This window comes from Pseudopodoces humilis, chromosome 5 (assembly GCF_049639895.1).
Source record: "Pseudopodoces humilis isolate 2021_Gansu_Grassland_sample_001 chromosome 5, ASM4963989v1, whole genome shotgun sequence".
In the NCBI taxonomy this organism is placed as follows: Eukaryota; Metazoa; Chordata; class Aves; order Passeriformes; family Paridae; genus Pseudopodoces; species Pseudopodoces humilis.
The window spans coordinates 62,771,690-62,797,337 of NC_142204.1; the positions used below are offsets into that span (position 1 = coordinate 62,771,690).

Genomic DNA, 25,648 nt, shown 5'->3' on the forward strand with positions numbered 1-25,648 from the left:
TTTGCACTGCTAAGGACCAAGGGAGAGTAAGGCTACTGTTACCAAAAGGTATCACATTCAGTATGTTAAGTATGAACTTCAAAGAATTGTTTTTTTGTTGTTACAAAAGTAGATGAAGTGACTGGATTGAATTTATTGCTGCTGTAAACTGACACAACATCTATTGCAGTCAGTGGATCAGTGCCAATTTTTACCAGCAGCAGTTTTGGCTGCCCAGGCAGCCTCAAGCTGACTTCAGTATTGCAGAGGCCAGACAATCATATTGTTGAACTTTACTCAGAGTAACACCGAGCAATAGCTGTCCCCTTTTGTGCACTTGGTTCTAAGCACAGGGTCATTATGATTGAGCAGAATGAGACATGAAACTCCCGCATTAACAGAACTGTGAGCTTCTGCTCCCTGTGCAGGGCTAAAAACTCAGCCCATCAGTCAGGATGTCTATCTGTGTTTGAGTCTGTGTGTGTGCATAAACATATGTATATATAATTACAATTATAATTACATATACTATCATTTTCTACTCTGCGAATTACCAAGCAATTTCCACTGAATAATGACAAAGAAACCCCAGAGAAGAAAACGGTAGCTAAAATAAACTCTCACTCTCAGAGTGGGAGTAGTGGCTGAATACATTCCAGTACAGCTGGGTCCTTTGATTGATGTTTTTGTCTGTACTCCTGGATTACCCAGAGAGTGTGGTCAAGCTGGCAAAAGTCACAGGCTCAGAAATACTTGAGGCTATTTTCATGCTCTGTGTGTGTGTATTTTTTTTTGTGTGTGTGTGTGTGTTCATAATCAGCATGGAACACTACTGAGAAGCTCCCGAGAGAATCAAAACTCTGGAGAATTTGCTTTTCTGCTGCTAACTGGAGCCTGAAGTGAACCCTGCCAGGGCATCCAGCAGCCACTCTTCTGCTCTCACCTCTCCCTGTGATGACAGGATTTGTACACAGGGGATTTAAGCAATGCATTTGCTGCATGTTGCTGAAGCGTTTACTTATGGAGCAGCTATTGACAGAATGAAGTTAGATCTGTATAAATTTATAAGTGATTTTGTACATCTGCCTCCTTGCCTCAATCCATCAGAACTTTATTCTTATTATGAAACAAATGGGCTGAAAGAGATCAGGTTTATAGCTCTCACTAAATGTTGTGTACAGTCCTGTGCATAAATACATACATACACAATTCAGCAATAGTATTATACTGTGTAATTTTAATCCTATTACATATCAATGGTATTACTTATGTCTTAAGCATTCCTAGTGTCTGTTTGCTAATCATGTATCAGAGGAGATCCATCAGTTCCACTTCGTTCTGGTAAAATCCTTAAATTCCACTCAGTATTTGGTCTGCACAGCACAATGAGTTCACTTTGTTTCTGGGGGGAATTGCTGAATTGATGAGGTATGTCTGCTTTTATAAATATCTCAGTCTTGGTGGGGAGAGAGACATGCACCCTGCACACTAGCAATGCCAAGCTGCTTCAAGCATATTTTTCATTGCTTTGATGCAAATGCATCTCTGTACAATGGCAAACTGTACAAAGTTCAAATTTATTTTTATAGCACCACTTTCTTCTGAAGGGTGAATCAGCTTTCCTTCTGTATTCTAGGCTGGTGATGTCCAAAATGGTCAAGAAATTGCATCTATATTTAAAAAGGGTTCTTTTATTGTGTGAGAGTTAGTTGGTCTGGTGGTATGTACTATCTTCTGAATATGGGAGGGAATTCCTCCTGCAGAAAGCTCAAAGGTGAGTCCAATACATTGGCTCAGTCCCCTCATTACAACATGAGCTGAAACTTAGAAAATGTTCACATTTCTGGCATGGATACTAAGGCTAAATTCATTAGAGCATAATGTTTTTGAAGTGACTGGACTTTACAACTGAAACTATAAAACCCAATCTGTGAACTCTTTTTTACAAGACTCTTTTTACCTTTGTGGAATAATTTAAACTTTGTAGATGAACCATGTCATGAAAGATAAGTCAACCATTAGGGAAAGTCTCCTTAGTCACACAACAGAGATCAAGGAAGATAACGAAAAGTCTATTAAGATGAACAAAGCTACCACAGATCTACTGTAGAAAGAAATGAGCTTACTATACAAACAATAACTCAGAAACAATGTTCTTTAATGTTGCTATACAAAATCCAGAAGAAACAAGGAAAGGAAACAGTTGCTTCACCTAATACCACAATGGCAATGAGTAGCAGTGGACTCAGTTATCACTGACAAATATTTTCTTTACACAGTGAGTATCTGTAAACTCTATCCCTAGATCACTGTTGAGATAAAGGTGTAAGTGCAGCCAAGGTTCAGAAAGATGTCTACGTAGCATTTACCTGTTCTCTAAAGGTGTTCACTTCATGTATTTGTGAATAGATATACTTGTCCTTTGTTGAAAATATATTTGCAATGAGGAATCAAAACAAAACAACCCACAAAACAAAACAAAACAAAACAAGGCAATTTATATTTTGAACAGGCCATGTAGGACAGACTGTATAACACTTCCCTTAAGATCCATAAGATTTTAAAGAAAATATATTGCAAAATATGTAATAGACTTCAGAGGAAGGTGAGTATCAGAAACACTGCACATTGCTCCCTTGTAAACTTTGGGTGAAATATGCAGTACCTGTGTGCAATAAGTTTTATTTACTAAGAAAGTCTCAAAAATCTGTGCAACTGCTGTTACCATCATAGCCAAAAATACAGCAAGGAGCAGGCACATGCTGAAAAATCAGGCTTTGGCACTAGGAGTGTGTGAACATACTGCAAATGCGAAAGGTCACCTTACACTATGTATTTCCAGCACTTCCTGGTTGAAAAAAATAAAAGTATCTTTTACAGATGACTTAGGCTGCTCAAAGTTTATGCCCACTTTGGGTTTTCTCGTAGGTGTGCAACAAGCACAGCAGAAATCCTTTATTGTTTCACTTTCTGGCCTTTCAGATGGAAGAAAATTGCAAAATTGGTTGGGTAAAAAGCCAGTTGAAGAATGAAGAGCTTTATAGTTGGTGGGCTCTACAGCAGCAATGAGAACAAAAATGAAATTTAAAGCATCTGAAGTCTTCAGGCTTTCTTTCCCTGGCTACTCTGAGATTTTAAAAATAATTAAGTAAGACACAAGTGCTGTTTAGGATGAACAAGGTCAGAAACCATTCAAACACAAATGCTAGACAGGGTAATGCAAAGCTGAAACTATTCCCGGGAACAAAATATGTAATCTGGAAAAGGGAGAACCTTTTGTTTCCTGTGTCTCTCTCCCCCTTTAAATAACTTATTCCTGCATTTCATTTGTCCACCCACTTTAAGCTTCATACAAGCCTTGAAACACAGATGGATCCAACCCTTGAGCCCATCAGCCAGACAAAAGGCACTGCTCCTGGGAGGCTGAATTCTGTGTCCAGCTGCCTTGGGTTATTCCATCAGCCCACCCTACACATGACCATATGGGTTTAGACCTCAGCAACTTGGAGTGTCTTTACTTACTGATCATCACAGACACAGTATTCACGTTAGGGTTGAAAGAACAGCGTCCCTTTCCTGATTCACACTTGGAGTCGATCTTGAAGATTTGTTCCTGCAAAGTAGATTTGTGTGTCACTTCTCATGTCAGAAACCATTAGATCTAAGCTGATTTTTATGCCTGGCTGTTCACAGCATTAGCACTGCTCTATTAGCAGTGCTCTATTGGCCACTTTTACTGTACTATGGGTAGTTTAACTCTTCTATTCAGAATTCCATCATTTTGTTAGATATCACTGACACATGGTTATTTCAAAGACTCTTATTATAAATTTAAGACACTGAATCAAAAAAAATGTTCCCTCTGTGTCTGTTAAGGATAGGTTGACTGATCTCTGCAATAATATCCATGGAGATTGCTTCTGTGGGTTTGAAGTTACCATTTCTTTTCTGAATATATTGGTGTACTTATACCTGTCTAGGACATTACAATAAAGCTATTAGAACAATAATACATATAAAATAAAAATCTCTTAAAACAACTGTCATTAGATTATAGCATAAATAATTTGGTCTTTACTGAGCTATCAGACCTCCAAAAATCTCCCAACATTTATTTTCTTCAATACCATCTCTTGGATTACGTGTAGAGCTCCAAATCCACAGTGATAGATGATTTATTGATACCTCTTACCATGGTCTGAAATCTCCTGGGGTTTGTTGGTTGTGTTTTTTTGTTGTTTTTTTAAGAAATGATGGTACAGGGATTTGTTTATATGTTTTGTACTTTATGAACAGGAAATACATTTAGCAAAGTAGAAGCAATTTGGACTACTACAGCTTAAAATACAAACAACCTGAATATCTTTAGAAAACCTGCTCCTTTTGGTGCAACTCTTCACTTCTTGGCTCCCAGAAATATTAGCACAGTGTGCTCAGCAAGAAGTGACTCAGGCCCAAGATCATTCCTGGAAAACTGCAGTCAATAATGCAGATATTCTCTGACCCAACACACACTGTATACCAAACAACTTGTTCTTAGGCTCCTACAACAAAATTCCAAACTTCAACAAAAAGCCAAATGACACAATTGCAAGGGAAAAAACCCAACAACAAATAACCAAACTTAAATATTTCCAAAGAAAAACATAGCTGACAAAAATTCCAAAGCAAGGCTTCTGTCAGGTAGATGCCAAAAAATAGTTATTTGAGAAAGTACAGCAACTCCTGGTAATCCCTTTAACAGTTAATGTAAATCACAGGGAGTGGGGATGCCACACAAGTCCCCAAGCATTTGGCACCAGCAAATTGAAGATTACACCAAACTCAAATGCACAGCTGCAGCAGGAAGTTTTCATATCATTATCCCCTCTTTTCCCCTTCTGTTTTGCCTAGTTTAATCTCAGAGATCTTATCTACTGTTTCAGTAATAAGCTCTCTAAACAACGTAAAACACAAGTATGAAGTTTCTAATGTGATCTTGGGTGGTATCTTTGTTGTTTTTTTACTTCTAGATTATATGCAGCTTGAATCTAATCCATATTTACTATATTAAACCACTATTTACCAATTCAAAACCGCCATTACTCTTCTATTAAGAAAGCTCCAGGATTACACTTGATTTTCATATATATTAAACTGCTATTTAGTCTATAATTATTCCACATAGGGATTACATTTCCTTCTGTTTGCATTTACTTTGACATTAGAATATATTTGGGTGACTAAGGGAGTAATTACCAAAGACCAAAGTACCAAGCATGCCAAGGAAGAAAATTAATTGTTTCATAACCTCTGTTTCAGGGAAAAGGGTAAAATTTTTCCTCATCAATGAACCCTTCATTTTTTATTTTTTTTTTGTGAGCTCATGTGGAGCCCCAGAGACAGAAGAGCAAAACAGGACCAGTTCTTATGATTGCTGGATATGAGTCTGTCAGAATTTGTAGCTTCTAGAGAAAAACAGATGTGCTTTGTAAAATATTCATTTTGCACGTGCAAAAACAGCCTTTTGTGCATTGGAAATTGTACCAAATAGAAGGTGAAATGATAAAAGCAGAGGAAAATTGAATTGTCACTAGTCCCATCAGCAGTGCATGGTTCCTCATTCTGCTCTATCAATTAGTCATGCATAGATATATGCAATGAGTTCAGAAGGAAATGCTTGGGTTTAAACTGTTATGCTATTGTTGGCCTGTACAGTAATGGCTTTGAGCATGAAGTGTCTACAGTCAAGTGTCTCAGACTCCAGATGTCTGAAACAGCAGTTTATTTAATCAATTGATCATACGCATGCAGCTATACAGACAGGCTAAGTGAAGCCAATTCTGCTTTTCCAAGTCATGTATCTTTACTTTTCATTTAAGAAATTTAACGTCTTGCATCATCTGCAGATGTAATTTCCTGCCCTCCCCTCTGTCCCAATCTCATTTACAAACAGTCTAAAATAAAGATTCAAACTTCTCTGAGCTGCAATACCAGTACTTAAGATGAGAGAGTATTACATTAATTAAAGGCAAATGAGATCACTGTTCATGTTTTAAATGATTTTTCAAGAAATAGAATAATGACAGGAAAAATTGACCCCGTTTCAAAATACATCAAAATAAGTTAATGCAGAATTTTTTAACCAGAAGGATAGATTTACATACTAATTCTGCTTGCTTCTGCTTCTAAATCCAGGCCTACAATCTCTACTTTTGTATAGTTTAGTAGGATTGAAGTGCAGTGATTCCGAGTGCATGCTCTGTTAAGGACGCTGGAGCCAGGTAGGGATCTACCAAAAGTCACTGAGATCATACCATGCAAACTGACCTGGAGAAACACTGACTAATCACCTCCCTTGCAACTCTGCAGCAACCTTGGGTGTCGGCCAGAATTCCCATCCCACTCCCAATTAAATCAGTGATGAATTTCTGAGTGTCTTCCCAAGAAGCTAGCCCAGCTTTTAAAGCTGCCCTCACATGGCAAAGCTCCAGGTAGCACACTCTGATCTTCCTTCCCAACACATCTGCTTCCACATTGTTCTGCAAAATATACTGCACACCCCTGTGCCTGCAGACATGAATCTGACCCAAAAGCTACTGAGGTGCTGCCTCCTGCTTAAATGCCTTTCTTTTTCCTTCTAGTTGCTTAATTTATTACCTATTACATTTGCACATAAACAAACATTTCACTTTCAACTCAGGAAACTTGGACCACATACTTCTGAAACATCTGATACTTGTACTGAAAATACACTCAGTAAATCTGAATATAAAAAAACTGGAGACCTATCTAGAAAAAGCAAGATCTTACAGTGAAACTTACCAACTTTGTCTGGACACCATCTAGCAGGGCAAAACTTATGCAGTAGATAAAGTTCCTGTACTGGGATTGCATCTAGGTGGTGTTAGGCTGAATTCCAGCTTAACCTGAATAGTTAGCCAAATTAAGGGCTTCTCCAGGGAACCAATAACACATGAAAGTTATAAAAAGTGGACTTTGTATGTTACTTTTCATCTAACTGGCTATTTCCTTTCAAGTATTTCTTGGGCATTTTTCTACCAAATGGTAGGAATTAATCCACCAGACAATGTCAAATAAAAAGTAGTATCAAATGTATCCCAGATTTTGGTATGACTGTGGAATTTTGGACAACCATCATATTTGAGGCATGATTTTTGATTCTAGCTGGTATCAGGTCAGAAAACTATGGACCTTTGCTCTTTTGCACCTTAACATCAGTGAAGGAACACACCGGGACCACTGATTCTTGCATTTTCAAAACTTGGAGCTTTCGCATCAGACCAGTAGGATGGACCACAAGATGAGTGGACAGAATGAAAAGGGAGGTACCTCAGACCTGCGTCCCCTGTTGACGTAGACACAGACGGGGCTGAAGGCGCCGCTGCCGCAGACGTACAGGTGGGTGCGGTTGTACGACTGGATCACCCGCACGAAATTCCCACAGCCGTGCTGCAGGAAACAGGGACACACAGAGAACAGTCACCCCACAGTGGCAAACGTGAAATGCTGGGAACTCCAGGGAACAGGCATGACATATCATTTTAATTGCATCCTGAAAACAGCTACTGAATTTGTTAGTCTCTGGATTTGGTACAGCTGTTTCCTTTCATGTCATTTTGCCTGCTTTGGGGAGCTGGGCTCTCTCTGATGGAGCACCACAGATGAGTTATAGAGGAGTCCATGTAGCTTTCCCACTTCTACAAAGCAATCCAATTTTCATTCACATATTTCTCTTGCATGAGAGGAAGCAGGACCTCCAGGAGACCAAGGTGTATGTAACCTTAGGAAGTTTCCTTAAGGACTTCTCTGAATCTGTCTCCTCTTCCCCCAGATTTGTTCAACATAAATGGATATAATTAAAAAGAAAGCAAGTCCAAATATCAGATTTTATTGTTTATATAAACAATTTATTTCAAAAACTTTAAACTGAGGTTTGCAGTCAATTGTTGCTTTGTATTGAAGACATACAGTAATATCTTCAAATCAGCGTGAAAATTAAAACAGAATGTTAAGGGACACACAGTTCACAATATTGGATTTACAGTTTTTTCCTTCCCTTTGTTCTCCAACTCTTTCATTTCTTACTATGATCAGGTGTTAACTCACTTTAGGCTGAAAATAGATTTTTTTCATGAATATTTTTTCTTACCCAGATCCAGCACTGCTTTCATATTCAATCATCCAAACCTCACTCAAGACAGTGGGAACTGCATATGTTTTATGAGCACAGGGTTGGAAACTGTGCCATCAGTCATCTTCATGAAAATCAGTGGAGTTAATCCTTGTTTGGCAGACTGCACTGGCTTATTTACTTTTAAAGGCATTCACATTTTTGGTTCAGCAGGAGCCAGCACCATACAACATCATCTGAAAACCAGTGCACAACTGGGGTCTTCAGACTGCAGGCAGTGGGCACCACCCACCTTCATTCACAGTGAGCTCCTGGGGGAGCAGCCAGCCACAGAACTTCCCCACTTGGAAGAGCAGTTCAGAAGGCTGTTCAGCATCACCCCAGGACAAATCTGGAAATTTCCCTGCTTGATTAGTAACAACCAAGCAAGGCGAGGAAATGGACACTGCCTATCTTCTCCCACCTGGCAGTCTGAAGGTGCATTCTGTTTACTCTGCCTGATTTTCCAAAATTTCACTTTATAGGCTGGCTTTCAAAGCATTTTAATAGAAAAACAAACACTTATTTCATTTTGCTTTGGCTGCACTCAAGGTGCTCTTACTTTATTGCCAAATACCTAATATGTGTGTATGTGTGCATGTGGATTATAACTTACTGTAGGATCCTTTCCAGCCATTTTGCACTCTTCAACCTTGTTTGCTGATGCTGGCCAGAAAATCTGTAAGGAAAGAAGTATTGTTCAAGTAGTATATTGATTACATAATTTAAAAAAAATAATTTTACTGCCTCACACTAATAGATAAATATTTAGATAAAATTTACACTTTTATTATAAGGAAAAAATGGATTTTTGTTGATAAATAAAACTGTCTTAGCATGCACTAAACAAAATCAAGGTCCAAGTTTTTGACTGATATATATTAAGTTTATTACATATTTTTAAGGCAAGTTAATCAATTAATTTAGATTTTTTTTCTTCTAAAGAAGAGAGATTTTTCATCACTATTTCCTAAATTACTATCCATCTTTACTGTTTTTCTTGTATTGAACTTGTAGAAATTATTCACACTAGAAACCAGAAGACAGATATTGAAAGAAGAGCTCTTGTAAAAATTTTTCAATTCTATTATTAAAGATTTGGCTAGATTACAATAAAACCTACTTGAAATCTCAAGATTTCACATTGATTTCTTTCAGAGAGTTTTTCAAGAAATACCACAGTGTCTGAACATTTATCAGTTTATCTCAAACTGTAAGTATTTTGAGCTTCTTCCATTATTTATTTTGATTTTGAAATAGGAAAGACATCCATTACAAATGTATCCCTAGAAACCTAATAAATGACAGAGCCTGATAACATTTAGCCCCAAGATAACATAAACAATATCATTAAAGGATCTGTGTATATATGTATACACACATATATAGATGTAGAATTGTGGATTTGAATGTATATGTATATAGGATTTCTGTAGATATATAGAATCTGCATAGTGAATCTATTGTTAAAATAAATAAACAAATGGAAGACTGTGCAGAATTGCAGTGATTCATTTTGAACTTAATACTCGGTGATCACTTTCACTGCCAGAAGGCTTTGTGTGTTTTTCCTTTCTCTTATTTTTTTTTGTTTTTTATTCTTGTTTCTCCAGGCCTACATGAGCTACTAAAGTGCCTCACAGCTTTACACTGCAGAAAATATTCCATGTAACAGAGGCCCTCCTACACCAAACCAAACTCAGCACAGGATGAAACCCAACCTGCCAAGGACAGGAGGGAGCGTGCCGTGCTGGGGCACAGCTCCTGCCAGACCAGGGTGGCTGGATCTCTGGGAGATGGAAATTAGCCAAAAGGTCACAGAAGGTATTTCAGATCCTAGAAGGCAGCCCCATTTCAGAGGGAGATTTGGGTACCATTAGGAGGGGGGAAGGATGCATTCACACCATTGAATGAGAGGCATTTAATTTAAATGGGTAAGTTAGAATGAGCTTCCCTGGCTCCCTGAACAATAAATTCAGGTGGACAGAAAAGTCCAGAGAGTGATTCAGAGCAAAGCTGAACTTGACTGTGCTCAATCACTCTCTGGCAGCGCCCCCTCTCTCCCCTGACACATTAAAAGCCTTGTCTCTTAAGGAAGGCATTTATCTTCCCTATTGCCAGCTGGGTATCGCTGCCCCTCTGAGGTACAGTAATAAAGCCCAGAGATTAAAGGACTGGATGGATTTGGAGGAACAAGGCCTTTTTGGTGCACTTTCAGGCAGGGCAGTAGCTGTGACAGTCTAAAGACAGGCAAGACCAAGTCTGTAGACAGGCAGTAATAGCTCAACAGCCAAGCTTCTGGGCACACAAGTACTTCTGCAGGTCACCTATTTCAAAAGCAGAGAGGCTGAATTTCAGCTGGCTTTGGAGACAAGAGAGGAACCTGTAAGCATTTGATAATGTTATCATTTTCACACAGAGATTGCCTACTACTGTTTGGTGAGGAAACACAAAGTCCTTTGAAAACACCATCTCAGTAAGTGAGAGAAGGCAGAAAAGAGGTGGTGTCAAGGAATAGCTGTGGGTCACAGTATCCAAAAACCCCAAATAAGGTGTCTCAGCTACCCAACTGAAGGGCAAAGGCTAACACAGACATAACAAGAGATTGGAAAATCTCTTGTTCAGTGTTCAGTGATTAGGGTTGATAGCAGAAAACAAAAAAAAAATGTAGTATAAGGTTAAGGAAACCCTGTCCTTGCTTTTTTTCCATATGGCATGAGAATGGTAGTGTGTATCTTATTCTTCCTTGAGGACTCTTCCAGAAGTGCATCTCTGAAATACCTTATCTTGGAAAGAGGTGGAAAGTGTCAAACCACACAGGTTTTCCTCGTGAGGCCAGGCCAAGCAGAGTAATGCTTCAAAATTGGTAAACAGGTCAGTTTTAAACAATGTATGAGGAACAGTGTATAGCCTCATCTGCATTACACATAAAGGACTGAAAATTCAATAAGATGAGGGCATGGACTTCAATGCAAAATAATCAAACACCATTTTTTTGTCTTAAAAGGAAGGGTATGGAGTAAAGCAACCTCAGATTCTCAAAATAAAACTTGAACTTACACTGAGGGGGTCTTGGCTTATATTGTTAATATTCAGGGACAGAATATGATCTTTACTCCCCACGTAGATCCGATCCTGATCTTCATCCATCAATAATATCCTGTAATCCAGGGGGCTGTGGGATATCCTGTGATACTCAGAGGTCTTAGTTTCTTGCAGCTCTGAAATAGTAAAGACAGTAGCATAGTAAAGCATTTCACTCACGTTTCTTGCTTCTCAACTGCATTTCTTTCTAAGTAAAGAGATCTTTAGACACAAGTGGGGTCAGAGAGGGAAGAAAGTGCCTCATTGGACACTAGATAATAATACAATGGCTGGCATAAAACAAATTTTCTTTTTCCAGTTTGAATACAATTATCTTGTGCATTAAGTAGACATAGCTCATAAAAATCAGGCAGTGCTGTTATTCATTCATCTAATTAACTCTTATTTTAATGGATATTATTATTTACAGGTTTGGCTTTTAAGGAAGATAATTTATTAAATTAATCAATGTGTTCAATATTATGACTACAGAAAATCCACAAGATCAATGAACATTTTACTTCCTTTCCCTGATAGGGGGCTTCACTAAGAATAGGTTTTTATCATTTTCAAGGTCGAATTTTACTTTGTTCTTCATCACCATGTATGGCTTACTTAAAAGAAAAACAAAATTATTCAGTCAAGCCTAAATGTGCCTGTTCATTCAGTTGTTTGTTTACAGGTTTGGACTAAACTAACAGAACTGTAGAAGGAACTCTATTTTTCTACTTAAAACTTTCTTCAACACAGTGAAGAGAAAACATGCTTTGATCTCAGCAGTGCAGGATCAGGCCTGTTACAGGAATAGCAGGAACTGCAATCTAAGTATTACTTGCTGCCCTCAAGAAAGCTCAGCCTTCCCATCTTTGCTTGGCCAATATATTTTGGCCCCCAGTCAGATTGTTTTACTTTTCTGTAATAACAGAAGGGAAATTTCTCAAGAGCTGAGAGTGGAAAAATAAAACCTTAATAAACAATTTGTCTTTGTTAAAATATTTAACATATCATTATGCTTTCTTTCTTCATGAATATTAAGATCGAATCGTGTTCCCTGTGACTCTAAAAGGGTGGTAAATACACAGTACTTATGAAAATGAAGCGCTGCTATCATGTTTATTCATAAATGTAAGATCTGAGCCCACAGTTCTCAGTTGCAAACTTTGGGACAATATGGGTTGTCACTTTTGCTAAAGGTTTCTTAAAAGCAAATTTTTTTGCTCATCTTTCCCTGTGAGAAGCAATAAATGTCTTATACAAAACTAGTCATCTAAAGCTACTGATATTCTATAAAATAAAACTCTCAAAAAATAAATATTTTGTATATGTGCCCCTATAAAAAAAAAACCAACAAAAAAACCTGTGCCAAAAGAAGTGTGCCTCAAGTCTGAACCTTCTGCAAAACACATACTTAGCTGAAAGCAATTTTTTTTTTTTTTTTTTTTGGAAAATTACTTGAGATGGGGAGCCATTTTTAATAGCAGGCAAAAGCTGTAGTCCTAGGATTTATGCCTGTCTAGTAGAGAATTAACGATTGAAAGAATACTTATCAGAATATAATTTGCATTGATAAATATGATACATAACTCAAATTAATTTTTATCATTGTTAAATAGTTTCATAGGAAGATGAAAAATATTCCCAGTTACTTAATGATAATTGTATTTTGATTAATTTAGATGTGTGACAGCTTTCAGGAGCCATTTATTTATGGTAATATTAAAAGAACCCAAATAGTATTTCTCTTGTCCCTTGACAACAGATAAACATACAATCAAGATTTACAATCTGTGCCTAAAAACTGAAAAAGAACTTGTTAAATATATATGAAAATTGTTCACAGTACTTTCAGAAGTTTTTCTTTAGTGGTTCAAAAATCAACTGTTCTACTTCACTTTAAAAAAATTCTCCCTGTAAGCTCTTAGCTAGGATTGCCCCAGGCACCTGGAGACTCACCAGCACAGTGCCATTAGCACCCAGGACCTTTGGCTGCCCTCAAATGCTCACAGCCTCAGACACCCGTGCTCATCCCTTTTCCTGGGCATTATTAACTTTACCATAACATTTGGCAGCTGTGAGGTGAAACTGAACCTTCTCCCACCTGTACATTTGATATACCAGGAAAGCAGAGGTAAACTGGGAGGGTTTCCCACACAGCACGGGGTAAATGTGAGCACAGTGAATGCACAATGTAATGTTCCACCTTCCTGCCTCACTGACTGACACTGCCTGACAATGAAACCATGGCTGATGTAAAACATAATCATGATGATTGCTTTTAAACAGACAGAAACAACAGATTTCCACAACTTTCACTTATCAAAATCCATTATTTTTTTTGAATTTTAACCCCTTTGAAATGGTATTATCCTTTGCTAGGCTCCTGAAGGGTAATCTGCCTCCATCGAGCTGCTGATGAACACCTTATGTCAGGTTATGAAGCTATGGAAACTCAACACCATTCATAAGAGGAAGGAAAGCTGTGAAACAAATACTCTCACACTGATTTATTAGTTTTATTTCTTTTAATGCTGAAGCTTACAGCTTATTACACTCTCTGGGCTACTCAAGCAAGTAGGAAGGGAATTTATACCTAATCAAATTTTATTTTCATTCAACAAAATTTACCACACAATCACCCAAGAAAATTTGAATTTTTAAAGATTTACTATCTGGTTGTTGTTGCTTGGAGAAAGCAGTGGCTGCAAAGATGCTGTATGATCTTTCACACTCCCTTTCATCTCTCTCGAACAAAAGTTTTTGTCAAAAAATGAAGAAGACATTTACTGACATTCTGAGCAATTCTATTCCATGCTTTGAGAATTTAACCAAACATTGAAAGCAGTAAAACCTAGATAGAGAATGATGCTACAGACATCTCTCTTAATACTAAAAAAAAATTGTCAGTAAAACAACATACAAGTAACTTTCATCCTTAATGATACAAAAATAATCTTTCCTCGTAGTTTTCTTCATCAATTGGTGAAATTTGCCTTTCCTCATGGATAAAAGCAAAACCAACTTGATCCCTGCTGTAAGAAATCTGATCTTAGAGGACAGGTTGCGTTAACAAAAAACCAAAAACCTCAGTGAGTTCTCTTTCCAGAATTATGCTTATTATTCAACTGCACATTTTGGAGATCCCAATGACTGGGAGTTTTCTCTGCACACAGCACACAGTTTACTGAGAATTAGACAATTTAAGTCCTACTCTTTAATCATCCTTCTAATCCACCACAAAAAAAAAGTTTCATTTTTAAAAAGTGTTCTCACAAAAGAAATAACAAAATATTTGTGCAATGTCTATTACTGACATCACAAAAGCCTTTGTAACAAACCTAAATACATTGGCCAGAACAAAACCATTTCAGCTATTAGAGACAGGGTATCCAAGGAGATGTAGATATCTCACACAGCCTATAATAACCAAATTGTCCAGCCAGCCTAAGGATACAAGAGCTAGATCCATCAGGTAGTCCTCTGAATGTCTTATTTAATCAGTCAACCTCAAACTTTCATCACTCCTTATTTCAAATTCAATGGTAGCACTATGTTAAAAACAGCCTGACTCCCAGACTAAGGAATATAATTATCTCTTATATATAGAGGTAAAACCCTAAGTAACTTCCTTGGTTGACATCTTATAAGGATGTTTGATGCATTTGCTACTGAAATTAATGCAATTTTTAGCAGGATCCTTCCAAAATATAACTTCCTTTTTGCAGACTCACATAACCACTTATTAATGAATGTTCAACATAATCAAGAATGACTTCAACATAATCAAGAATTATCTTTACTTGCAGGGTTTGGTAAGCTACAGCCATGGTGTGCAAGCATCCCTAGCTCAAGTTTAAAGGACTGAATTCATCCAAAGACAAACTGTGGATGAAGTGGGAGACTGCATGCACTCTGCCATCCCTGGGTTTCCAGCCTAGCAGGGCTTCTTTGAGCAAGCCTAGGATGGTCTGACAAACTTTTAATTTAGGATCCCCTGTGGAAGAGTGCAAGAAATAATATGCTTTCCTCCTTGTATCCTGCTGGCATAAGGATTCAGTCTCGGAAGGCTCTTTATGGGCAAGTTCAGAGCAAAAGCAGAGATTTGGTGCCTCACAATCAAGCAGGAGTAAAGCACAACAATTCATTCACACGCAGCACCACAGCGAACAAACAAACACAGCTTTCCAGGAAGATGGGCTCCATCTCCCCAGAGGACCTCTGCTGCCCAAATTGGCACAGATTTTATGTAGCCTTACTGATGTGGAAGTCAGCAATACAACATTTTATTTTACATTCTCATGGGGTGTGGGGTGCACAACTCACATGCCCTGTGTACATATAGCAGCAACTCCATGTTAGCCTCTGGTTACGGAGGCTATAAGACTCTCTTAAGCCTCATTAAGTTTTGAGTTTGTGCCAACAAATATGCCAGCCCATGCCAAATGTGAGACTGCAATGTAAAATCTCACCTTCTAGGAGCTGGAAAGAATGAAATTTTCTTTTTCTTTTTCTTTTATTTTTTTCCCCTAGAAATAAATACTTAAGTAGAACAATATTTTTTATTATAACATCAAATGGAAATAGTCCCCTTTTACCAACAGGTCGTGTTTAGACAGGTGAAAAAGTAATTTGGACATCAAGACACTATGCAAAATGTTGCTAGTATTGAATGGAATGGTTATGTATTTTAAGAACGTGAGTGAAATCTGAGGCATTTGCAAAGTTACCAAAAATAATTTAAAAAATCCCAAAACCAAAAAAGTTCAGCCAGAAGAAAAGTTCTGTTTTATTTTAGCTTCAATATTTTCTCTTCTACTTTGTATTTACAAATCTCTCTATTTTGTAATTTTTCAGCAGAAATTACTGGAAAATATTTAGCTAAATAGTATCAGATTTCATAAGAACCTAAAATTTTAAATTATTTTTTTGCTTTAGTTTTAATTTTTTAAAGACATAGAAGAAATAAATGCACCATTTTTATAGTTTACACAGTGCATGTGGAAATAGTCTGCTATAATATTGCAAGTCTGAGAACACCAGTGACTACTTTTTCAATTTTATGTATGGAAAGAGAGCAATGCCAGAATATTTCTCTTCAAAACTTCAGAATGAGTCACCTTTGCCCTGTCAATATTCCTTTTCTTTGAAGATATATGTATTGATTCCTGCTGGTTAAAGGGCTAAGGGAGCTGCTGAAGCATTTGGCCACTGCTCATGCAGTGTTCAAACCATCCCTCAGCCACGCTCAAGTGAATCCCATTGTGAATGGGGGCACAGTCACCTCACCAAAGAGCCAAAAGTAGCCAGATGTGCTACTGGTCATTCCCTTGTGTGCCTAAACTGCACAGGGCCCAAAAAAGCTCAGGTGGACCTTTGACCTTTTCTTTATCTCTTTATCTCTTGTTCATGCATGAGAGTTTTACTCTTTTCTTTAATGCTGTGACAATGAAATCTGGCTTTTTATACAGGAGGTAATAGCTTCATAAGAACTAGAAACCACAGATGTGCACACTTGCTTGCTTCTAAATCCAACTGAAAGGGGTTTAATTCATTTTTATTAAAAAAAAAACAAATGAAAGGGAAGAAAATAGATTTACAAATGCTCATAATATCACAGGCTAACTAATTAACAAGATCATTTGAACGAGAGAGAAGGGAGTTCAGACAGTACAGGTTGAAACAGAACCCTCTCTTTGCCCAGAGCTAAAATGTACAATCTGCTAGAAGGAAACTTAATTGCTGCATTTGGAATGAGAGTAAATAACAAGGAAATGTCAATGATATCTAAGTATGATCTGGTTCAAATATACACCTTGAATGCTTGTGGGTGTATTTGCTAAGTGAGTTGAGAGTGGAATTTAAACATTACTGGACTGAGATAGTGCAGTCTTTTATAAAGGGAAATCAGAGCACCAAGGTGAAGTCTTTGGAGAATCAGGCCCAGAGGTGGCTCAAGCATATCTGAAGAACAATTTGTCACCTTCAGCAGCTTAACATATACATTAGGAGCAGTAAAACACTCAATAGCTCTTTGTGAAGGGGACCATGTGTTGATAGGAAAAGACATACCAGTTAACAGTTGACCTTAAGCAGAGCATTCACATATGTCAGTAGATGGGTCTTTTTTAATTTTTTATTTTTTTTTTTTTTACAATTTGCAAAATACACAGAACTCTGGAAATCCTGGTTACTCACAGACTTTAAAAAAAAATCATAATCGAGTATTAACTGGCTTTTAACACTGTGCCTTTTAAAAAGTTGTACCAAAAGGGAAATTCTTCATGACAGAGTGCTGTTTTATTAAAATTACTGAAATCTGTAACAGAATTTTCATCTTTTATTCATCTTATACTTTATTATTTATATTTATATACTTTGAAGAAAAAAGGAGGGGCATATCCTCTGAGGTGTGGGCAGCTGCCAGTTTTGTGCAGAAGGAATGTGCTTTCCAAGCAAAAGCAAACACACAAGAAGAGAAAGCCACTTACTCATGTGTGGCAAAATGTATTAACATGGCTTTGTGGCACACCTATGAACCCAAGACACCCCACGATGCTCCTTGCCTCTTTATTGAAGCTTTAAATTATGAAGAAGAGATATAATTCCTTTTTCATTTTCACAGACATTGTCATGTGAAATCATACTACATTCCACAACAGAAATCCTACTCCAAAACAAAGAGAAAAAAATGTGTCAATGTTTTCCAAACTGCAGTTACACAGCTATCCTAAGTCTTGCCAAATATTCCAGTATTGAGATTCCTTCATTGAGCATTATGCAAGACCACCCACACCCTCCAGCCATCTAGTCTCACTAGGCTGCAGACACTTCTGGGCGTAATTTTCAGGTTATTGCTCCATTTACCTCACTGTAAATCTTGAATAACTCCTCTGAAGTCTGTATAGGCATTTCAATAAAAACATCGAAAAGTATGCTTCTTGGTTTTTAGAGTGAAGTTCCAATTTTAGTGTGAAGTTATTATTTTATATAAATGCAATTTGAATGTTTTATTTCAGAACATGCTACAAACACTGCCATTCTACAGAACTTTCTAGAAGATATCCTATTTTTCAAATATTATCTTGTTCTTTTCTTCTCATTATTATCCTGTCCAGGCCTTGCTTTCATTTTGGGTCCCAAAACGAAAGGGACAACTTTGGCAAGCTTGGAGAGCCATAAAGACAGGCCAAATGGGTTTAAGATTACTGCAGCTGAGTTATGCATATCAGAGCCTGTCTCCTCCAAGCCGTGTGTGCAACAAGCCTGTGTACAACAGCTCTGCAGCATGAGAGCTGCTCTCCAAGAGCTGCATACCTCAAAGTCTGCACAGTTACACAGAGTTTACCCTTTGGTTGCTTTCCAAAACCCTTGGGGAGAGAGGGCCCTTGCCACACTGGCCAAAGGGAGCTCAGCCTGGGTGCACACCGTGGCTCTGCCATTGGCACTCGGGATGTTTCTGTTTTCCAGATGCAGGAGTGAGAAGATTTTGGCTGCCAAGTATGACATTATTTTTGAGACAGAGTATGAAAAAAAAAAGCCACACCCCTGGAGAAGTCAGACAGATTCCACATAGTTTTACTTCTTCTGGGAGAAGTATATCTTGTCATTGTAACCTCTTGTGTTTTTGCTCTTCCTTTTTTTTTTTCCTAGTGGACCACCAATCACACTACTGGAAGAATGACTGCACTTCTTCCTGTGATGCTCAGGCATGCAGAGAAATGTTCCAAGTAGGGATCAGACTAACTGGACAGCTAAACCCCTTACTGTATGCACACACTGAAACTGATACAAATTTACAGAGATACGAGAAGTGGAAGAAAGTGAATTATTGTAATTGTCTGCCCAAAAAATTAAGACTGAAGCTTGTGATAGTTTTCAAGTCAGAACTGGGCAACAACATGAGATCTGGGAACTGTTTTTCCAAATCATATATCTTCATCCCATTTGCCACTAATGGGTTAGCCACAAGGAGAACAAGATCTGAGTGGACTTCTCTTTAGTTCTGCATCTCATTCAGACTATTGTTTTTGTGATAAAAGCAAACCTTTTAAGGCTTAGGCTTAAGTACCTGACTATTTACTCCCCACAAATAGATGGGTCAGATGATGTCAGCTGAGACATCTCTGAATATTGGGAAGGGAGAGAGTGTAAGTAAAGTTGGGTGAGAGGTAGGTTTTTTTACTGCTAGAATCGTCTTTGCAAATTTATCTTTCTGTTCAGTCTAAGTGAGCACTTTGCAGATGTATCAAGGTAGTCTGTAGACAGTGAAGACATAATTTGGATTTTGCAAAACTGACAGCTACTGGGCAGTAGCAGTGTTCAGTTTTGAAATGGTAATACATCTTTGCTGATGAACCAACAAGGGTGACATTGAAGTGTAGTGAAGATCTATCAAATGTTTAAGAATAATCAACACCTAAATAATGAAACCATGATAGTAGTCTCCTAACTTCTTTTCAGACTGAAAAAGCTCTTAGCTCACATGCAGTCCTTTTCTCTCTGAGCATATTTTCACTATGCTGCCAAATTATTTGTTTCCAGAGTTAATAAAAACTTTTTCAGAAAACGCAGCTTATCCTCTGAAACTTTTCATTATGGTTTCTGTAATAAAGTAAAAACCCACTTCACTGTGGCAAGGCAGAGGAACCCTTTCCATTATATTCCTTTCTCTCCCTCAAAGAGCAACCTCCCCAGAGATTCAGCTAATCTCTGTATGTCTACAATTGGCATTATTGCCCTTGCTGCAGTAATCCTTGCCTTTATTGATGTTACCAACTGTACTGCAATTTTAGCCATGCTACTTTATCCACAAATCTCCTTAAAACATATTGTTCCTATCTTCACCAGTCACTTCTCACCACTACTCTTTAAAAAATAGGGCAATTTAGTATATGTAGGCTTGGTTAGAATTTCATTATTATTATTATCAATTTAATCAAATTAGGATTAGCTATCAGGCAGACATCAGGCATAAACAGATCAAGCTAAATCCCGGTGCTTAACTTTCATTCATTCTTCATTAAAATAATGTAAAATTTACCCAGTCATGAGCTGAAGAAACTTTGGAAGGCAGTATTTCCCATTCAAAAGAATTACAGTAATAAATTTATTTCAGTTGACTGCTGAAATAAGGGGTAGTATTTTTATACACAAAAAAATTTGAATTTTGTGGGATACTCATAAAAACGGTTAAGTTGTCCATAGCAAAACCAAGCAAACAAATATGTGGCATGGCAGGTATCACACACAAATAGGTAAACCACTGCTTCTTATTTTTGGTGTGTTTTCTTGTTTCCTCAGTATCAGTATGTCAATGGGATGCATTTACCTGTCTACATAGTCTTGTCTATATATCAGATAATCATCTCTATATGCCAAGTCAAGATAGTTAGCAAGCTCTGCTTTACATCTGGGAGGGATAAAAGAGACACTTATTCTCACTTGACTGTGTGAGAAAACAAAGCAGCTGGAGGTCAACAAATGGCATCCCCTCCTCAGTGAACCTTCCATGAACCCCTAGTTCAACACGATGCCAGAAGGGTCATTATATTGGAGATAACAAATTTCACCAAAAGCAACAGCCACGCTCAATCCCACAGTCGTGTCACAACTGCATTTATCCAAATCTTTCATTGGTATTTCCATTTACAGAATTTTTAGAATAATAGAATACTTTTCCACATTATTCTTAATTCCTTTTCCTATATTTATTTGTTGTTCTGTATGCCTTAGTAGAGTACCCACTGTACTATCTCTTGTAGCCTAATTTGAGCTCTTGGATTGAATTTTATTTTGCAGCTGCAAGGCCACCCAGCCTTTTCCATTGACAGGAAGCAAGCTGCTTTCTGGATGTGGGTGTTTGGGATGTTTTCTGAAGCCAAGGGAAGTTTGGTTTGGGAGAAAAGGTCAAGCCTCTCTTTAAATATCTGGGCAATTGGTTCTTTTCTTTTTCTTGAAATAGATTTTTCTGGTACATTAAATGCATTTACTCCTATTGGATGAATAGCCATGCGGTTTCATCAAATTACACATTAATTTTTATTTATTCTTTTTCAAATCACTGTTATGACACAACTTGCTTCATTGAATATGGGGTTTGCCACGTCCCCCAGAGGACTTCAGTAGTTGGACACAACAGGAAATTATTAATATCATTACCAGTGTTTTCTGCTCCTGTTGCTGAACATCGAACACTGTTATGAGTACTTTCAATATTAAATTAATTAAGACTTAGAGTGTTTTTTTTCAAGTGTCAACTTTAAAAGTAAAATATTTCTAAGCATGTGTGCAGTATTTCATTAAAGCTTATTTTTTTATTTTTTTTTCTGTACGGATTTGGCTCTGTCACTGCTAGGTGTCATTTATAGGAGTGGCTGTCCCTACTGCTGGCTCCTGGGAGCACGAGTGCCCCAAGCCTGCGGGCAGCCGTGCTCAGTGGGAAGAACACTTGCTGTTTAAACACACAGAGCACAAACGTTTTTCACTCTTTTCCACACCATGAACACTGACACAAAGAGTGAATTTAGGAACACATTCCAGAGCTGCATGCTACCATCAATCTTCAAGTGATCACCAGCTGGTATTTGGGTGCACAATAAAAGTCATGTTCAGTGGGCTGAGCACAGCCTGGTGGATTAGAGTCCTCTCAGCTCTAAATCCTATTCTGCTGGTATTTTGCTTTTGACTTCAGAGATGCCACATAAACTCTCTGACTTACATATGTAAGGTGAAGGTAACAGTTTGGTACTTATTTGACCGAGATTTTTCTTTTGGATTGCACATGGTAATGTACAAAAAAGCTTTTGAAATGAAAACTAAATAGCTGGAGGAAGTAATTTTGAATGTATTTCATATGCAAAAAGAGGTATTTTTTGTTTGTTTGTTTGTTTGTTTGAAATCCAGATGCTTCAGACTTAATAAGCTCAGCCAAAACTCTGGTTTGGATTTAAGAGATAACTTTTATGCTTTTCTGTTTATATTTAAACTGAATGGAAAGCCACTAAAATAAATAAATCTTCTACAGTCACTCACTCCATGTTTAAACTAGACTTGCCATATTTATTCATCAAGATGACCATTTAGAACTTGGCCAAAAGTGGGAAAAAAAAAAGTATAAGAATTCCCTCTTTTGCATTTACACAGATAAAAAATAAAAGTAGATAAAACCTACTTGTTTATATTCAACTTTCAGTTATTAAACATCTCATGATTACAACACTATCTCTTTCAGATAATGGGAGGCTCTAACAGAACAGAGCAATTAGCCTATTTGGATATCCTGAACAACAGAAAAGAGGAAAAAGAAGACAAATTTCTGCTTCCAGATGAAAAGGCAGAAGAATCAAGACGAGTAACATACTCAATAAAATATCATGTCAGCCTCCTACAGGTTCAGTACAGAAACTGGAGGTTCAAGGAAGGAAAGACTCAAGCGCCAAACCGAACCTGAAGGGTATTTAGATTGCTGACAGATTAAAATTGGCACACTGAAGTACAGGACAGGAAGTGTCAATAGGATAGAAATCAACCACAGTCATCCACTTATCACCACAGCAAACTACTAACTGTAGCAGAGGATGATGCAAGTGCTTTCAGTATGTAACTCTGTGCCCTTGATCTTTACAACAAAAATTGCATTAATTTAGGGGCAAAAATCAGATTGTGTCTCTTCTGTATGCCCTGTGCTTATATTTTGGAAGCACAAGCAAAATAATATGGCTATTCTCTTCAAGTGTAATGTGCAAATACATAGAACAAAGGAGATTTGTTTCATGATCAGAACAGAGAACTAACTATATGTCAGAACTCCTGGGCACTTGCTCTCTGACCTTGAACAAACCTCTCACCCTCCATTTATGTCAGTTTAACCATCTGCTAAATGTTTATAACAACACTTACCTGTCTTTCAAAATTACTATCCAGTTCAGTTAATGTATTTTTGTTCCAAAAAAACCAAATTAAAGGCATTTTTATGTTCAAGGTGGTATTCTAATTTGAGTTCCTGCTAACTTATTATTAGGTTTATTGCATAATACATTTAAATCCCTCTATTTTACAGGTACAGATGCTTTAGTGTTTCTTTTTTTGTATTAAGCAATGCTCCTTAATGCACAATCCATTTTAGCTCCATTAAATAGATGTCATGAATTTGATTGCTATAGAAGGAAAATATCTACAATGTGATTGTGACAAAGCAAATAGAGACAGCTCTGAATAGCTTTTAATCAGAATTTGTTTACCAAAGGCAAGTTAACTTCAGCAGATTTGGCTGTGAGGAGGAATGCCAAACAGCGACCTTTTGAACTCACATTGAATGAAAAATATTTTCAACAGGTTTAAGTCTTTTGGCTGGTGTTTATTAAATAGGGTTTTCAGTGTTATATAAGACATATTTTGATTTGTTCCCTTAAATAGCTTCACCTTCATAGCATTTCACTGTACATTTTCATCGTTATGTTTTTACAAACCGATTATCACTTATAAAAACTAGCATTTATTCTAATAACTTTTAGATTTGCTAAACGATCTCTCATAGTTGCTCCTCTTGCTCAGCCCTGTTTGCTATTCCATGCTGAGTTACTGGGTGGTTTACTGGCACTGAAAGTTCCTAGAAGAAGGGGTTTCTTTCAACAGATGCATATTTAGTGTAGAATAAATAATTTAAACTTATTTTGATGTATTTTTGATGGCAATCAAAAGCTCTGAAGACACATTATCACTGAAGACACTAAAATCTAGTGATACTGATCTTTTCCATTTGTGCTACAAAAGTTATCAAATCTACTCTTGCTATGTGAATATCATTAGCCTGAGAATAAAACACTTTACATGATGCTGGATTTTGTCACTGACCAGTGTCTGCTGACCTGATTTTTCACTGCATTGCTATGAATGTTCAACTCTCAACACCAATAAAACCAACAAGAGCCACTGGCGTAAAATATAGCATTAAAGCCTTAAAAATTGATTCTCAACTTTCTAAACAACTGTCAGAAATGAAGTCTCCAAATGTACCATACTGCGTACCATACCATACTGCGTACCATACCATACCAGTTGGCTGCAGGTAAAATTTCAAAGATTATTAAAACATGAGGGTGAGAAATGACTAGAAGTTCAGGTGCTTGGGCTCTAGCCCTAGTAATACAAACTAACCTAGAGCACAGACAATCATTTTCAGAAATGTCATTCTCAGTTTGGCAATACCAATCATTCCCTCCTGGTACAGCAACCCTAAGGCAGAACCGAGGAGAGCACAAATATCCAGCTACTTTTGAGAATATTTCAGGAATTATCCTTCTGTCTTTTTTTTTTTTTTTTACAGCAATCACAGACCATTTGGTGCAGGTTGGTAGGGCCTGACCATCATATCAGGCTCACCAAAGAACTTTGGCAGAGAAATGATTGTGTTAAGCAAGCCAGTACACTTTAGGCAGCCAACCCAATGCAAAGAAAAACTAAGAAAAATGTGCAGGGCATTACAAGTAGTACAGTTTACATCTGGGAAAATATCTGAACATGATTTGAGCTGGATTTTCCTGAATTAATGTTATGAATTTAGGCTCCTAAATCCTACCTAGATGCCAGCTTAGGTGCATAACTGGTGTATTAAATTTGTGGTTATACTTCCCTACCATATTTCACTTCCTTTACTCTAGCTTTGGTAATATCACAACAACTTTCATCTCTTTTACAGTTAAATTTTGTACAGCAATGCCACATTATGTTCTAAAATAGGTCCTCTAAGAGAATTCTCAACACATTTCATAACAAAGGAAACATGCTGGAATCTGGGGAATTATACTGTCCCTTTAGTACTTCATTCTGCTTCCCATGTGCCACAAGAAGGAGACATGCAGATATGAGACTGCCATGCTCAGAGGTCTAACTCCTGAGTCTTCTCACAGGAGGCAAAGTGGGCTGTGCCTCACTTGTCACTGCCTATCGATGCCCCTTTAGCATGTCAAATCAGTGCATGCTTGTCTAGAAACAGAACAACACAGAGCAAGTGATAATAATTTACAACTTGTGAGATAAAGTACACGCAGAGAAGTCCTTCAGTGTTCCTCATAACAAACAAAATGGTCACAAATCCTGCACTGCCAGAAAATGCATCAATTTCTTCAGGCTTAAAACTTGACAGTGAACTTTAGCCTTGGGCATGAGAAAAGGGAAACCTTAACAATCAATGACTACTCTGGGGGGAAACGTTCTGGTGAATGAGGGAGAAAAGAGTAACATAAGAAACTGCCATCCAAACCTACATAATTTTCTCCTTTGTTATTAATTTTATCCTTCTTCTTCAGGTTCTTGATTTGTTTTGTTTTTCTCTAATGACTATAAAAGAAGCCTGAATGATTAACTCAGACTAGATATAAAATATTTACATGATGACACAGAATTTCCTGAATATGT

The 25,648-nt window shown here is 37.4% G+C and overlaps 1 protein-coding gene across 3 annotated transcripts in view; it reads right to left on the bottom strand.

Moving 5' to 3' along the window:
* The window catches only part of SEMA3C (semaphorin 3C), a 115,663-nt gene that overhangs the window by 39,559 nt on the left and 50,456 nt on the right, over positions 1-25,648 (bottom strand). For all 3 annotated transcript variants that reach the window (XM_005526027.3, XM_014255195.2, XM_088054964.1), the window contains exons 3-6: positions 11,213-11,373; positions 8,769-8,831; positions 7,312-7,431; positions 3,502-3,592 (exon numbers count right to left, since the gene is read on the bottom strand). In XM_005526027.3, the coding sequence (XP_005526084.1) occupies positions 3,502-3,592; positions 7,312-7,431; positions 8,769-8,831; positions 11,213-11,373 (435 nt within the window). The remainder of the gene's footprint in view (positions 1-3,501; positions 3,593-7,311; positions 7,432-8,768; positions 8,832-11,212; positions 11,374-25,648) is intronic.